This window comes from Lissotriton helveticus, chromosome 9, assembly GCF_964261635.1.
Source record: "Lissotriton helveticus chromosome 9, aLisHel1.1, whole genome shotgun sequence".
Lineage (NCBI taxonomy): Eukaryota > Metazoa > Chordata > Amphibia > Caudata > Salamandridae > Lissotriton > Lissotriton helveticus.
In genome coordinates, this window is record NC_136070.1 from 745,001,165 (window position 1) to 745,017,172 (window position 16,008).

At 48.1% G+C, this 16,008-nt stretch overlaps 1 protein-coding gene across 2 annotated transcripts in view; it reads right to left on the reverse strand.

Annotated features, from left to right (window-relative positions):
• SCYL1 (SCY1 like pseudokinase 1) overlaps positions 1-16,008 on the reverse strand; it is a 990,258-nt gene that overhangs the window by 950,509 nt on the left and 23,741 nt on the right. For both annotated transcript variants that reach the window (XM_078660868.1, XM_078660869.1), the window contains exon 2: positions 7,910-8,050. In XM_078660868.1, the coding sequence (XP_078516994.1) occupies positions 7,910-8,050 (141 nt within the window). The remainder of the gene's footprint in view (positions 1-7,909; positions 8,051-16,008) is intronic.

Below are 16,008 nucleotides of genomic sequence, written 5' to 3' on the forward strand. Positions count from 1 at the left end.
AAGGAAATTCAAATTACTGTAAGTACGGTTAGAATTACTTTTCAGGATCAGTAGTGAGCTGAAAGATGCAGCACAGAGATCTCTCCTGATAACAGGTGAGTAAATCGGAATTCGTTGTTTGGCTGATTTTAGAGGAATATTTGTGCGTTTCAAAAATAGACACTTAGAAACTTTTCTCAGGGGGCGTGGCTTGGACGGCAATGTGGACGGTCGTCTGAGTCCGTCGGCTCCGCATCCCTGAGGGAAAACCAACAAGCCAAACTAGCCAGATCCTGACCCAAAGCATAAAAACAGGCAGGGGAAGCAACAGGCAACAGGAAACGGAGGGAAAGAAGAAGGAAGAACAGCCACGACAGCAAGAAATTAGCTCCTGCACCCGTCGCGGACAACAACAGCAGAGAGCGCAAGATGGCGCCCTGAGGTCAGTGGTAGCCAGTGGTAGCCACCGAGAGGGGAAGCAACGAAGAGCGACCAGAAAAGACACCCCCCGAACCGTGCCGCCTCCCCCCGACAAGTGGAGTGGAGACACACAACAAACGAGGTAAACTCACACCACTCCCAGGAGCAGCGCCGGCGATCAAGATTGGGGCAGCGAGAGCAGCGAGGAGACTACCGCAACACAGGAGACAGCTCGAGGATCCAGCGACCCAGCCTAACGAAGGGGAGACCTATCGAAGGGGCAGAGTTTCGGACCGGAAGGAGCCAAAGGAGAGGGCGCCATTACCGGAAGTCTTCTCCGTCTCCAAGCGGAAGCTGCAGACCGGAAACCCCCAAAGCGGAAGTGCGGCCATCACCGGAAGCGCCTACACGAACAAGGAGACTACGGGAACCAGTGCCTGAGGCAAAAGTTTCACAGGGCTCTCCCAGGCGGGAACGCCAGCAGAAAGGAAGCGCGACCCCTCCACGGAGCAGCGGAGCCAAAGACGCTTGAACTGCTCCGAGGCGCCTTTGCGCGAGCAAGAGACCAAAGTGCAGAAAAGAGGCACACAGACGAGGACCGGAGGCGGAAGCTGAGAGCCCGAAGAGGGGGGGCCAGGAGACCAGCAACCCGACTAGCAGCAGGATTGGCAGCGAGATAAACCCCGCACATAGCCACGAACACCGGTAATCACCGCTGAGTGTATATCTGCACCCTCCAGGGGGAGGTAAAAGGAACGCAACACACCACCCTCCGCCCAGACAGCGAACAGGTCCTCCTCACGAGTGGTACCCAGCGGTGTGAGAGCGTGGGGAGAGAGCGTAAACGCAACTGCAGGTGGCACCGACCCAGCGGGTCGGAGAGGTGGAGACCAGAGCGGAAAGACGCGAGAGAGCGAGAGAAACCAGCAACAAAGTCCGAGACGCACCCAAGGCGCTCCAGGCAGCATTGGGAGGGCAAGCACGCAGCCCCGAGTAGCGGCCGGCCCGGTGACGCGAAACTGCACCCGAGCAACAACGCACCGCTTCCTGCTCCAGCGGCACGCAGGCCATAAAACCTCACGCAAGGGAGACAGCAAGCTCAAGGACTGCGGGGGACACAGGACGCGGCGACACAAGGTGCGACCACTCAAGAAAAGGGGCTAGCGCCAAGACCTATCACAACAACCTCAACATCCCCTCAACGCGAGACGCGAAAGACGGTGGAAGAAAGGAGCAGCGGCCTGCAAAGCCGCGAACGAGACAAAGCACACGCTGGCAGGGCCTAAAGCAAAGACCAGAACAAGACACATCAGAGAGCCAAGCAGATACAGATTGCAAGTCACCCACTCACCAGCGCCAAAGGCAACAAACCTACCAAAGGTGGTCCAAGCAGGGGGCCGGCTGGTCAACATCCTATCAAGAAGGGGCATCGGAACAATGCCAGGCAACGAGGGGAAGATGGTGGGCGAGCAAAAAAAGCCCAAAATGGACAATCAAGGATCCCCATCGAAAACAAGGGGCGAAACAGTCACTCTGGAGACCATTTTAAAAAGAGTAAACGAAGGCAATGAAGTGGGGAGAGAGACGAAACTCAAGGTGGAGAACATGCAACTAGAGATGGCGGCTATAAGAGCGGACCTTCACAAAACAAACACAAGAATGGAAGCTGCAGAAAGCCGAATAAGCTCAGTGGAAGACGAAACAAGTAAGAACACCAAGACCATAACAGAACTGCAAACAGCCACAAAAGCCATACAAAAGAAGCTAGCGGAGAAGGACGACAGGGCAAGAAGAGGCAACGTAAGGATCCTGGGCGTACCGGAGGGGGCAGAGAACAAGGCAGGTTTGTGCGCTGCCATGCTAGAGGAGATGATCCCCCAACTCACAGGCATCACTTTCGAGAGAGGCTTCGAGATACAAAAGGCCTACAGAGTACAATCAGGAAAACCAACTACGGGCAGGGGACCAAGAGCAATAATATGCAACCCACTGAGACTAAGCCAAACAGAAGACATTTTTGCCTTCGCCAGGAAAAACCAGAATCTGACGTGGGCTGGAAACAAGATAGTGCTGACCCAGGACTATTCGAAGCCAACGGTAGAGTTAAGAAAGGGATTCCTGGCCCTCAGAGGAACCCTGCGTAAAAGAGGCGCCACCTTCAGCTTCGTCAGTCCCACCAGGTTCAAAGTGACAGACAAATGGAAAACAATGTTTTTTGAATGCCCAGGAGACTTAAGGCGCTACCTGCAAGGACCGCCAGTGGAAGAGATGGAGGAAAACAAAAGCCCCGGAGCATCGAAAAGAAGCGCCTCACCAGACGTGAGCGAACAATCTGAGTAAAGACTAACTACGAACTCCAGCAAATGAAACACAGGACATCATATCTACCTCTCTACACGACACCCAGATAAAAGGGAGCTAGAGCAAGAACTAGACATAACAGCCAGGCAGTAGACCCAAGTAGAGGGGCTCACCAGCAGCCAGTCGGAGACCGAACCTTTTTTTTCTCTCCAGCCTCAAGGCTACACCAAAGGAAGGAAACAAACTACCTCAGCGATGATGCGGGCAGAGGAACTTTGTCGTCGCACACCCACTCAGCAAGTAAGGGGGGGAGGGGGTGGAAAGGGGGGGGGAGGGAGGGGGGCGGGGAGTATATACATGGGCTTACTTACTATCATCTTCTCTTCCACTACTATTTCTTTCTCTATACACTCATATTTAGAAGGAGCAAACGCAGGCATAGAGACATGGATCCATACATAACCCTGAGAACAGAAGCACACAGAGAAGGGCCACTTGTGCCGCGAAACACAAAGCAGCATAAATGACACACAGCAGCCAGAGCAGCATAGCGTCTGACATCAAGATAGTGTCCCTAAACGTCAAGGGTCTCAACAGCCCGGTGAAAAGGCGGAAGGTGCTCGAGCACCTTAAGAAACTTAAAAGTGACATATATGTGCTCCAAGAAACAAGACTAGAAGAAGCAGACATTACACGCTTGAGTGCCAACTGGATAGGTGAGGTGGTGGGTTCTCCAGCTGAGAATAAGAAGAATGGGTAGTAACAATAATCAGCAAAAGCTCCAACCTGGCAGTGGTAGACTATCAAGCCGACACCCAAGGAAGGACACTTGTGACCACTCTTAGGAGAGCGGGAGAGACATATCACGTGGCAAACATATACGGCCCCAACAGCGAGGACAAACCATTCTGGGAGGGGGTAGGAGCACAACTACACACCCTGCTGCTGGACAACCTGCTGATCGTCGCAGGGGACATGAACCAAGTTCTCGACCCAGCGATTGACAAGCACCCTAGTAGACAACGCCAGTCAACAAACAACCCCAACATCCTGAAGAATCTATGCTCCAAACTGAGACTGAGAGACCCATGGCGCCTAAGCAACCCAGATGCCAGGGAATACACTTTCTACTCCAAACCACACAACTCATACAGCCGAATAGACTATATACTAATGTCAGGAACACATACCCACCTCATAGACCACACGGAGATAGGGCCTAGATCAGTATCAGATCACGCGCACATAAGCCTAACCCTATCAGGCAAGCACAACGAAAAGCCAACCCGCAGATGGCGATTCGATGATAGCCTACTTCAACACACCTCTGCGAAAACAGAGATAGAGGGGGCAATTAAAGAATACCTGCTAATAAACGATACACCGGAGACAAGCAGGGAAGTGCTATGGGACGCCCTAAAAGCCACTATCCGGGGTACAGTCATGACAGTTAAGGGCAGGATGAACAAAGAGAGAAACAAGAGAATTGTAGAGCTAGAGAAAGAGATTAAAACGCTGGAGAACAGCCACATAGCCAGAATGGAAGATAACAACACACTCACAAATTTGACCAAACGGAAGTACGAACTTAATAGAATACTGAGTGAGAGAGCAGGGACCTGGATTAATAAATACAAATCGATTAACCTTTGCACTGCAATCAAAGCGGGCAAAAACCTAGCAACCTATCTAAGGGGGAAACAAAAACAACACGTGATAGGGGCCATCAAAGACAAACACAGCAAGTCTTAGACTGCCAACAAGGACATCCTAGAGGTCTTCAGAGACTTCTATGAGGGCCTGTACACAAGAGATAATGCGCTAAAGGAGGACGGGGGCGAGGAGCTGCTAAGAAGCATCACCACACCCACACTATCAGACCGAGAACGAGACATCCTAGAGCTGACCATAACGGAAGATGAGATAGGGAAAGCCACGGCTAGCCTCAAGGACAATAAGGCACCGGGGCCAGACGGATTTACAGCTGGCTTCTACAAGCAGTACCTTCACACTCTCAAACTCACAATGAAACAGGTATTCGAGGAATGTGTCCACACAGGACGCATGACACCCTCAATGGCTGAGGCAAACATAATCGTCATACCAAAGGAAGGGAAGGATACAACCGAGGCGAAGAATTTTAGGCCGATCTCCCTCATAAATGTAGACTGCAAGATATACGCGAAAATACTGGCCAATAGACTCAACGCATACCTACCCAAGCTTCTACACAACTCCCAGGTAGGCTACCTCAAAAACCGTATGTCCCACGACAACACGAGACTACTATGCCATATAATTAACCACTCCGCCCGAAGCAGCAATGCAGCAGTCATGATAGCCCTGGACGCCGAGAAGGCTTTTGACAGGGTCTCATGGCCCTTTTTAGATCACTGCATGGGGAAATTCGGGCTAGGGCCTAACTACAGGAGGATGGTGATGGCTCTATACAATAGCCCAAAAGCGCGGGTGGTAGTCAACGGAGGCGTTTCGAACATACTCAACCTGGGCAGGGGAACAAGACAAGGCTGTCCACTCTCATCAGGCCTTTTCCTATTAGCCATAGAACCGCTCCTGACGATGATCAGACCTAATGAAGACATAGTGGGGATACCGATAGGGTGGGGGAGACCTTCAAGCTAGCGGCATACGCGGATGACGTACTAATAATCACAGAAGACCCAGAAAGATCCATTAAGGCACTGACGGACACCATTGACAAATATGCCCAAGTCTCAGGGTACAAACTTAAAGATAAATCAGAGTGTAAACCCTTAAACATTCACACAACAAGAACGGTACTAGGGACGTCAGGCCTATCATGGCAGCAGAAGCCCATAAAGTATTTAGGCATCCTCTTTGAGAGAGACCTAAGAACGACACTAGAACACAATGAGCAAGCAACAATCCAGAAGATTAAGGACAAAGTAGATGGGTGGTCCCCCAAATTCACAACATGGTGGGGAAGGGTAGAAGCCATAAAAATGATGCTCACACCAATGGTCAACTATATGCTAACCATGCTGCCACTGACCAACACAGAAGACTTCCACAAAAGAGTAGACAAGATACTGAACAACTTCTTGTGGAGAGGGAAGAAGCCCAGAATAAGCCTACACAAGCTTAGACTCTCAAAATATCAGGGCGGTCTGAACATAACAAATTTCAAACGATTCCAGGTGGCGTGTATAGCCAGACAGGGGCTACACTGGCTGGACCCAAGACAGGAATACACCCCAGCGTGGCTAACACTCGAGCGAGGGATACTAAAAGGCATGAACCCCATCACCCTCCTCACAGCCACCCGACACCCAACAGTCAAGGACAACCCCGTCCTGAGGAACACAAAAACAGCTCTCCTGAAGGTAGACAAACTACTGACAACAAGCATCAAGGGAGGTCAATTTGAATCCATCTGGCACAACCCCACTTTAAGATACAGGGATAAGGTTCTAGACATGCACGAGTGGTACAGCCACGGCATCTCCATTGCCAAAGACCTCCAGAAACAGGGCGCGGACATAACCTTTGACACCCTAAAAGAAACACACAACCTACAAGGCATAGAACTCTACAACTTCCTGAAAATAAAAGTAGCAATAAGGAAGGCAAACCTCAACAGCCGGACACCATCGCTCATACAACTCGCAGCTAGTCTCAACACACTAGGTCACCAGGTAGCACACTTATACAAGGCCCTCCGCCCCAAAAACACCAAACTCAACGATAAGGTCACAAATTTCTGGGGGGTTGTAGCATTTTTTATACACAATAAAGAAATACAGAAATCAAAAAAAAAAAAAGAAACTTTTCTGGTGAAAAACACACAATAGATTCCTATGGAAGGAAAATACAAGTTACTGGTAAGTACGCTTAGATTTAATTTTCAGGGTCCGTACTGGGCTCAAAGACGTAGCACTGAGGTCTCTCGTGATAACAGCTTAGTAAATCGGAATTCGTAGTTCGGCTAATTTTAGAGGAATATTTTGCTCAATAGTGAAGGAAGGGGGCGGGCCTGAGGTGGCATGTGTGAAAACACACCCAGTGGCGCGTTTTAAGTTGGGGAATTAATTCCTCTTCAATCCTGAGGTCCCCTGTGGGCCAACTAGCCCACCAGGTACCTCCAGTTTGCGCCAGGGAGCTGCGTTGCAGAGAGGTGTTCAGAGGCCACGCCCCCTTTTTACAACACTCTGCAACGCAGCTTCGTGGTGCTTACTGGAGGTACCTGGTGGGTAGTTGGCCCCTAGAGGACCTCTGGATTGAAGAGGAATTAATTCCCCAACTTAAAACACGCCACAGGGCATGTTTGCACACATCACCTCAAGCCCCGCCCCCTACCTTCACCACTGTGCAAACGCGCCCCTTAGCGTGTTCTAAGTTGGGGGATTAAGTCCCCTTGCATACTGGGGGTCCTTGGGGGCCAACTAGCCACCAGGAACCTCCAGTATGCCCCATGGGGCTGCGTTGCAGAGAGGTGTAAAAAGGGGCGTGGCATAATTACACCTCTCTGCAGGAACCTCCAGTATGCGCCAGGGGGCTGCGTTGCAGAGAGGTGTTCCATCCCCCGGGGCTGGCCCTCCTCGTTGCGGGCCGTGGGGGGGGTCCCCAATCCCCCCACAGTCCCTGCCGGCTCCCAGGGTCCTGTGGGAGGCGGCATTGCTTTTCTACATGAGGAGCAGCTATCATGCTGCTCCCCATGTAGAAAAGCAATAGGCTTTGGTTTTTGGAAGAGAGAGAGCAGGTTTCCTGCTCTCTCTTTCAAAAAGCAAAGCAGTTTGCTATGGTAGGGCGGGAGCCGCGAGGCTCATGTTTTTTTTATATTGCACTGTATGGGTAATACACCTTTATCAATACAGCATGTGTTAGAACGAGTAGGATGAGATGTAAAGATAGCTTTCAAATAGCTGTGTGTCAACAAGCAACACAATAAGCAGCAGGCAGTCTAAGAATTCTAGAGGGACAATTTAAAACTCCATGTTTAATGTTTTGTTTCTTAAACAGGAATTTCTTTAACAAATGCTGGCAGAGTCTTGGTGAGGATATTCCTTTGGCCATTATCTTTCCATGAGTCTAAGCTCTAAATTTAGCCCCATTAAGCCCACAAGCAATTAATGTTTTCCTTTTCCATAGAACAAGCGCCCAATTCAAACTTTCAATATTTTCAACAAACAGGAATGTTCAGAAATCCAAATTAAGAAACACTGTCTACCTCTAGCCCATCAATGTAGGCCAAAATGTTGGGGTGTCTTAGAGTCTTCAGCCGTTTGAACGCACCCTTGGCGACCTGGGTTTCCTCATCAAAGTTGGGTTTGATTTCGTATGTAAATATAGACACTGGATCCGCGGTAGTCTGCAGAAACAAAAGAGAAATTTGATAAGTCACCTATCCTGCGTAAGAATCTTTACTCTTGGATCGAGATATGTATTAAGGATGAAAATAGACTATTTGGTAATATTTAGCTTGGTAGTTTATAGAGAGCTACTCTAGTTAGTTGAGATTGTTCCTTTTTAACATGTATCGCTTTACTTTTGAAACTTAATTAGATTAAAAACATAAAGACCTACAAACATGCTACAATATGGAGTGTGAAAATTAACCAATATTGCAAATGGGTATTATGATTTTGCCAAAGGATATGACCAGAATATGATTGTTTATGCCGCAAATAATTGTGGAGTAAGAAAAAAAACCTTATATATATATATTACCTACTGGCGGTCGCCAGTAGGTATATATAGTTAGGATTTTTTCTCTATGGGATTTTTGAAAATTCTATGTCTAATAACTTTGGCGTTTGTGGACGGAATTGGCTGAAATTTTCAGGAAAATGGCACATTTTGTTTCTGAGCAGCCCTTGAAAATTTGGGGGGGGTTCGTCAAGGGGGGGCCGAGAAAAAAGGGGGGTCCCAAAACGTGTTTTTAACATTGAGTTTTCCATAGGGCGGTTGGCCTCACTTTTAGCCCGAACGGCTGAATGGATTTGCACGAAACTTGGCAAAATTGTAGGGACTGGTAGCCCGATGTGCCTTTTGTAGGTCTCAATATATGTGCTCCAGTGGACTTTGAGAAATTAACGTTTAAAAAAAGATATATATCTGTAACAGCGCACCGCTTCGCGTACTTTTCGCGTTACGGAGCTTTGCGAAGCGAAGCTGATTGGCTCTCCGGTGTCTGTAAACATTCCAAACAGTCCGTAGCGGCCGCCATCTTGTCTCTCGGTAGGATCGAGAGACAAGAGGAGGCCAAAGCGAAGGGGCAAATGACCATAAGGGGGCATAGTAGATCCTCGCTGACCCCCTAGGTTTGATGTGGAGGTTTTAAAAGGGCCCGCGGGGCAAAAAAAAAAAATAATAATAATAAAACGGCTGAATGGATTTGCACGAAACTTGGTAAAATATTAGGGACTGGTAGCCCGATGTGCCTTTGCTAGGTCTCAAAATATGTGCTTCAGTGCATTTTGAGAAATTAACGTTCAAAAACAAGATATATATCTGTAACAGCGCTCCGCTTCGCGGAGATAAAATTATATCTGTATTACCTAGCTGTTGCTAACACCAGTTAGCGACGGCTAGTAGGAGATAGCGACCATCTTGGGCCCCACTTTGCATGTGAGTGATATTTATCACTAATGACATGCAAAGTGGGCATGCCAAGATGTTAGCGACTGGAAACAGTCGCTAACATCGCTATCTCCTATTATCAACTTTTGGAAATATTCGAGATAAGCGCGAATATCTCCAAAAAGTAACAGCTGCCCTGAGCAGTTCTTAGCCATGTTATCCAATGGGAGGTGGATAACATGGCTAAGAGCATTAGCTCGGTAATGCATGAATATCGCTGAGTTTTCAGCGATATTAATGCATTGCGGTGGTTTTTTATCGTATTTGCGATAAACCTTGATAATAGCAAGGTTTATCTGCGATAATTTCTGACGGTAAAAAAATCTTTGCAATGCATCGTTAGGGATAAATATCGCTTAACTTTGGTAATATGCCCCAACGTCTGTTAACGTTCGATTCGAAGGAAATCAGGAAGTGTTGAAAAACATTGTCTGTGCCATCTTGTCTTTTTTCAAATGCCACACTTTTGTCGTGCACGGCAGCCATTTTAGATGCCTTGACCAGACCCACTCTGTGCACGCTGTCGATCCTTAGCATGGCTCCCCACCCTCGCAAGCATCTCCCCCAGGCAGTGGTCACCCCCGCTCTCTGTCTTATGCATGGGTAATAAACCTCCCCCCATCTGCGCTGCTCTTCCCTGAGAATCACACCCTGTGCCTGCCCGACACCTCCCTTTCGCCCTATTCACTACCGCACCCTCTGACACTCCTTTTCCTCTGTGTCCGATTGTCCAGGCTGGTCCTAGGGTATCAGCTAGCCCTGCAGATGTAGTTTATGGCCACAGCTGTAAAGAATCACCCCTCTTCAAAGGAGTTATAGTAGATCAAGGCCCACACTCGATGAGATCCGTCACAGCAGAAGCGTTGCTATTATCTGAAAACCATCCTGTATTGTGATTGGGGAGGGGACCGAGCCTGAAGCGGAAGATTCCAGGGATGACTCTTTGTACATTTATGTGTCACATTAAAAATATATAGCACTCCGACAAAGTAGTAAGATTATAAAACTTTAATAATTTATAAATATATACAAGAAAACAAAAATAGTAATAACATATAAACATTTTTAGGGAAAAACAACGAAGTAGCGGTCGGCTGTGCGAATAGTCCCAACGCAGCACAACGTCCAGATTTCCGGCGTGGGGCGTCGCGGGGGGTGGGTCATCAGTAGCAAACTGTTGTGCGAATAGTTCCAAGGCAGCAGAACGATGGCACCAAGGTGATGTCCAGTAAGTTGCCGCACTGGTTTTGGTATCCTACAATGCTGCTCCGAATAACGGCGTGGGGCGCCCCGGGGGAGGCGGCGTGAACGGGCCTCTCCAGGTGGAGTGTCATCTGTTGTAGTGGGGCGCCCCTTTACCGTTTCAGTTGCCATTCCGTCCGTTTTTGGTCCACTGTGTCAAAAGCCGCAATTCAGCTGAGTTGCGCCCACTCTTGCGGTGCAGCGATAGGCGGCTGTCACAGGACTCTCAAAATGGCGGCAGGCTCTTTCCTTTTTGGGCCTGGTCCACTGAAATGGCCCTGGGACACCTTGGAAATCGGACGCTTGTCTGCTAGGTCTTGGACCCCATTCTCGAAAGCGTCCCCTCCGCCTTGAGAATTCATCAAAAGTTTTGGGGGCCCCGACTCCTGCAGGCTTCTGGTGGGGAGCGGCTGCCATGATTGCTCGCGGAATGACCACGACGGAGCTACGAGATGGTGGTGCTCTCATGCTGACGCCAGCTTCAGTCTGAAACATCCAGAAACAAGGTGGGGCTTTCATCGTTGGGGAAAAAAAAAAAGTTTTCATCCAATGAAAAGTGTTGTTTTTAGGTCATATGATCAAGCCTTCCATCATTAGGAAACCAAAAGTAAAATGAACCAATGAAAAGTTTTATAAACAAGTCACATGACCTGTTATGCGGCATAGGGTATAAAATGCGGAGAAAAAACGTTGGCACGTGAGGCGGCGTCAGTAGCGGACCGATGTGCGAATAGGCCGAAGGCAACACAACGCGCCAAGATCCGGATGGCACCGAGGTGGTGTCCAGCAAGTTGCAGCACTGGTGTGGCCATCCTACAATGCTGAAAGTCGGCGTGGGGCGCCCCGTTGGCCTGTGAGTTTGCGTCAGTAGCGGACCGATGTGCGAATAGGCCGAAGGCAGCACAACGCGCCAAGATCCGGATGGCACCGAGGTGGTGTCTAGTAAGTTGCCGCACTGGTGTGGCCATCCTACAATGCTGAAAGTCGGCGTGGGGCGCCCCGTTGGCCTGTGAGATGGCGTCAGTAGCGGACCGATGTGTGAATGGGGCCGAAGGCAGCGCAACAATATTTTCGGAATAGAAGACACCACTAGGCGCTGAGATGTCAAGATCCGGATGGCACCGAGGTGGTGTGTAGCAAGTTGCCGCACTGGTGTGGCCATCCTACAATGCTGAAAGTTGGCGTGGGGCGCCCCGTTGGCCTGTGAGTTTGCGTCAGTAGCGGACCGATGTGCGAATAGGCCGAAGGCAGCACAACGCGCCAAGATCCGGATGGCACCGAGGTGGTGTCTAGTAAGTTGTCGCACTTCTGTGGCCATCCTACAATGTTGAAAGTCGGCGTGGGGCGCCCCGTTGGCCTGTGAGATGGCGTCAGTAGCGGACCGATGTGCGAATGGGGCCAAAGGCAGCGCAACAATATTTTCTGATTTGAAGACACCACAAGGCGCTGAGATGCCAAGATCCGGATGGCACCGAGGTGGTGTCTAGCAAGTTGTGGCACTGGTGTGGCCATCGTACAATGGTAAAAGTCGGCGTGGGGCGCCCTGTTGGCCTGTGAGATGGTGTCAGTAGCGGACTGATGTGCGAATGGGGCCAAAGGCAGCGCAACAATATTTTCTGACTGACACCACAAGGCGCTGAGATGCCAAGATCCGGATGGCACCGAGGTGATGTCTAAGTTGCGGACTGATGTGCGAATGGGGCCAAAGGCAGCGTAACAATATTTTCTGTATGGAAGATACCACTAGGCGTTGAGATGCCAAGATTCGGATGGCACCGAGGTGATGTCTAGCAAGTTGCTGTACTGGTGTGGTCATCCTACAATGCTGAAACTCGGCGTGGGTCGCCCCATTAGCCTGTGAGATGGCGTCAGTAGCGGACCGATGTGCGAATAGGCCGAAGGCAGCACAACGCGCCAAGATCCGGATGTCACCGTGGTGGTTTCATAGTTGAGAGGCACTTCATCTGCAGTGGGGCGCCGAGATCCGGATGGCACCGAGGTGATGTCTAGCAAGTTGCTGTACTGGTGTGGTCATCCTACAATGCTGAAAGTCGGCGTGGGGCGCCCCATTAGCCTGTGAGATGGCGTCAGTAGCGGACTGATGTGCGAATGGGGCCAAAGGCAGCGCAACAATATTTTCTGAAGAGAAGACACCAAAAGGCGCTGACATTCCAAGATCCGGATGGCACCGAGGTGGTGTCTAGCAAGCTATGCAGTTGAGTTGTGTGCGCACTTGCGGCGAATAGGTCGAAGGCAGCATAACAATGTTTTCTGAATAGAAGACACCACAAGGCGTTGAGATTCGGTTACCACCGAGGTGATGTCTAGCAAGTTGCCGCACTGGTGTGGCCATCCTACAATACTGCTCCGAATAACGGCGTGGGGTGCCCGAAGGGGGGGGGGGGGGGGGGAGGCGGCGTGAATGGGCCTTCCTAGGTGGAGGCTCGTCTGCTGTAGTGGGGCGCCCCTTTACCGTTTCAGTTGCCATTCAGCTGAGTTTCGGCTGCTCTTGATGCTACAGCGACAGGCGGCTGCAAGAGGACTCTCAAAATGGCGGCCTGTTCTTTGGATTTGGGCCTGGTCCACTAAAATGGCCCTGGGACACCTTAGAACTCGGACGCTCGATTTTTTTTTTCCTTTCCTGTACATGCAAAAAAAGGTAAATGCCCGGTACGTTACACGCTTCATCTGCCACGATGAACTCTCCAGAGGAACCGAAAAAAATATAGTTGTGGTAACTATACCATGCATCGTCATATGGAGAGGTGGCACCAATTAATTATAGTGCTGCATAAAAGAGAGATTTGGAGGAGAACCCCTGACCTGCTAGTACATTCATCAAAGAAGTGGCACTGAGAGCTTCAGAGGCAAGGGAAACGGTCCCAAATATTTAGAAGAACTTTGGAAAGATTAAAATGACATGTTTAGATTGTGGCAAATTAATTTCATGTGGACAGATGAGTGTTACTCTAATAAATACAGCATATGAACATCATCATAGTCAATGGTTGGTAGAGACATTTTGACTATATCCTGGACCTGCCCGTCCTCGCCCAAAATGGCGCCGGAATAAATGGGACTCGTAACTCCTTGTTGTGTACTGGTTGCAGAACCTTGAAATCACGAGATACGTATGCAGTTTTGAAGCACATGGCGGGCGGGGACGAGAATTGATTGAATATTTCGACATCCCTATTGATATTAAGTTCTGATGTGTTATTGATTACTGTACTGTTGAAAGTTCGAATTAACGTCACCCATGGTACTTGCCCGCAAATGTATATCTAGATAATTTTATTGTAACTGGCCCTGTCGTATTTTAATTATAAAATGTACGTCCACCGATTCCGTAACTGTTAGACACCTTAGTTCTTGCAACCTAATGGCCCGCCCGTTACGTTCCTCTACAGTGTAAATGTCTATTCATCATATACGATTACAGTTTGCTCCGTGGCAGGCCCACGTGGTTATAGGCTCGTATTTGTATAATGAAATTTTCACAATAAAGGTTTTTAAAAGAAAACATGGTAGTAGTATATACATTGGTAAAGTTTTTAATAATAGTCACTGTTTTAGAATCATTAAAAGGCAAGTGAAATAAAGCAGACCAATTACATGAAGGGTAAAAGGTATAATACGAAGGAACGCAGTAAAGATAAATGGTCAAGGGCTGTTGTGTTTTCTATTCCTGCAACATAAAGTGATCGATAAGAATCTCATATTCAGGCGTATCGGCGACTAAGACAGCAGGTCGACCCTCTTTTGCTCAACGGCTCCGTCATGGGACGAAGAAACGCTCTTTTTCTCGAAAAAAGAATATATTTTACTTGCAGGACAGTTGTAAAATTTCCGGGAAAGTACATTAGCCTGGAACATTATAACATATATTTAAGAAAAACTAATGTTCGGTAGTAATGAAAAGCGTAATTTTTAGGTCATATGACCAAGCCTTTCATCATTACAATAAGAAAAGTAAAATGAACCAATGAAAAGTTTTATTAACAAGTCACATGACTTGTTATGCTTACGTTACGCGCTGCGCGCCCCGGATGACTTCCGGATGCGCTAACGCGGCGCGTCATATGACGCATTACGCGACAACGCAGGTCCAGAATATAGTCAAAATGTCTCCACCAACCAGCGGTCGGAACACAACCCCTTTCAGCAGGCTAAATAGTTCTGTTAAATGACAACAGAAGGGACAGGCAACAAGAACCATCAGTCAAAGAGGGGAGGGCTAGTTCTTCTCTACCGGGTTACATTGGGGCGCTACCGGAACTGATCGAATTGGTAGTCTACAGTGTTTCTGGATGTTTCAGACTGAAGCTGGGGTTAGCATGAGAGCAGCATCATTTCGTAGCTCCGTCGTGGCCATTCCGCAACCAATCATGGCAGCCGCTCTTTATCGTTATTTTGGGCGGGGTGGGTGGCGGAGCCGAGCTGTTTTGCAGCCATCATTGTGTGGAGTTCAGTTCATCTCACTAGTTTTGTATTTGTCATGAGGGGTTGTTCCTAATGTTTCTATTTTAGCGAGGTCAAAAAGAGATCCCATTAGTGGCCTACTGATTTTGCTCGATTCCTTTTCTTTTTTTTTTTTTACACGATTTTTCGTTATCTGCAAAGACTAAACAGAGTATTGCGACTCTGTGTTTGTTTGTAAATAGAGAATGAACCAAAGAGAACTAATTCTAAAACAGTAAATACTTGGATAACAATCAATCAAATGGAGAGAGAAGCAGGCACGACGGATTACAACGGGGCAAAGGCCTGCGTTAACTACCTTTCACTATCTGCAAAGAGAGAGTACTCCTAATAGAAATGAGGGGGGGGGCACCATTCAAAGCAGATCAGTGTGCATAAACACGAAAATGTTTTCACTTACCACGTACTTGACATTCGACAGCTTATGATATTTGCTATTAAAAAACCATTGAAATTCACTGAAAAAACCATAGGTTATAGACCATATATAGTTAGGAATTAGCATTTACAAAACCTTGAAAATTCACTGAAAAAACCATAGGTTATAGACCATATATAGTTAGGAATTAGCATTTAAAAAACCTTATTTTACTCACACAAAACCATTGAAATTCCATATATAGTTAGTTGCACTAACTATATATCGCGCACCCGCAATCCACTGCTGATCATGTCACATATTACATCATTCATGACATGGTCAGTGACATCACTGATGACATCACTGATGACATCTCAAATGACATCACTGATGACATCAGTGATGTCATCAGTGATGTCACTGACCATGTCATGAATGATGTAATATGTGACATGATCAGCAGTGGATTGCGGGTGCGCGATATATAGTTAGTGCAACTAACTATATATGGAATTTCAATGGTTTTGTGTGAGTAAAATAAGGTTTTTTAAATGCTAATTCCTAACTATATATGGTCTATAACCTATGGTTTTTTCAGTGAA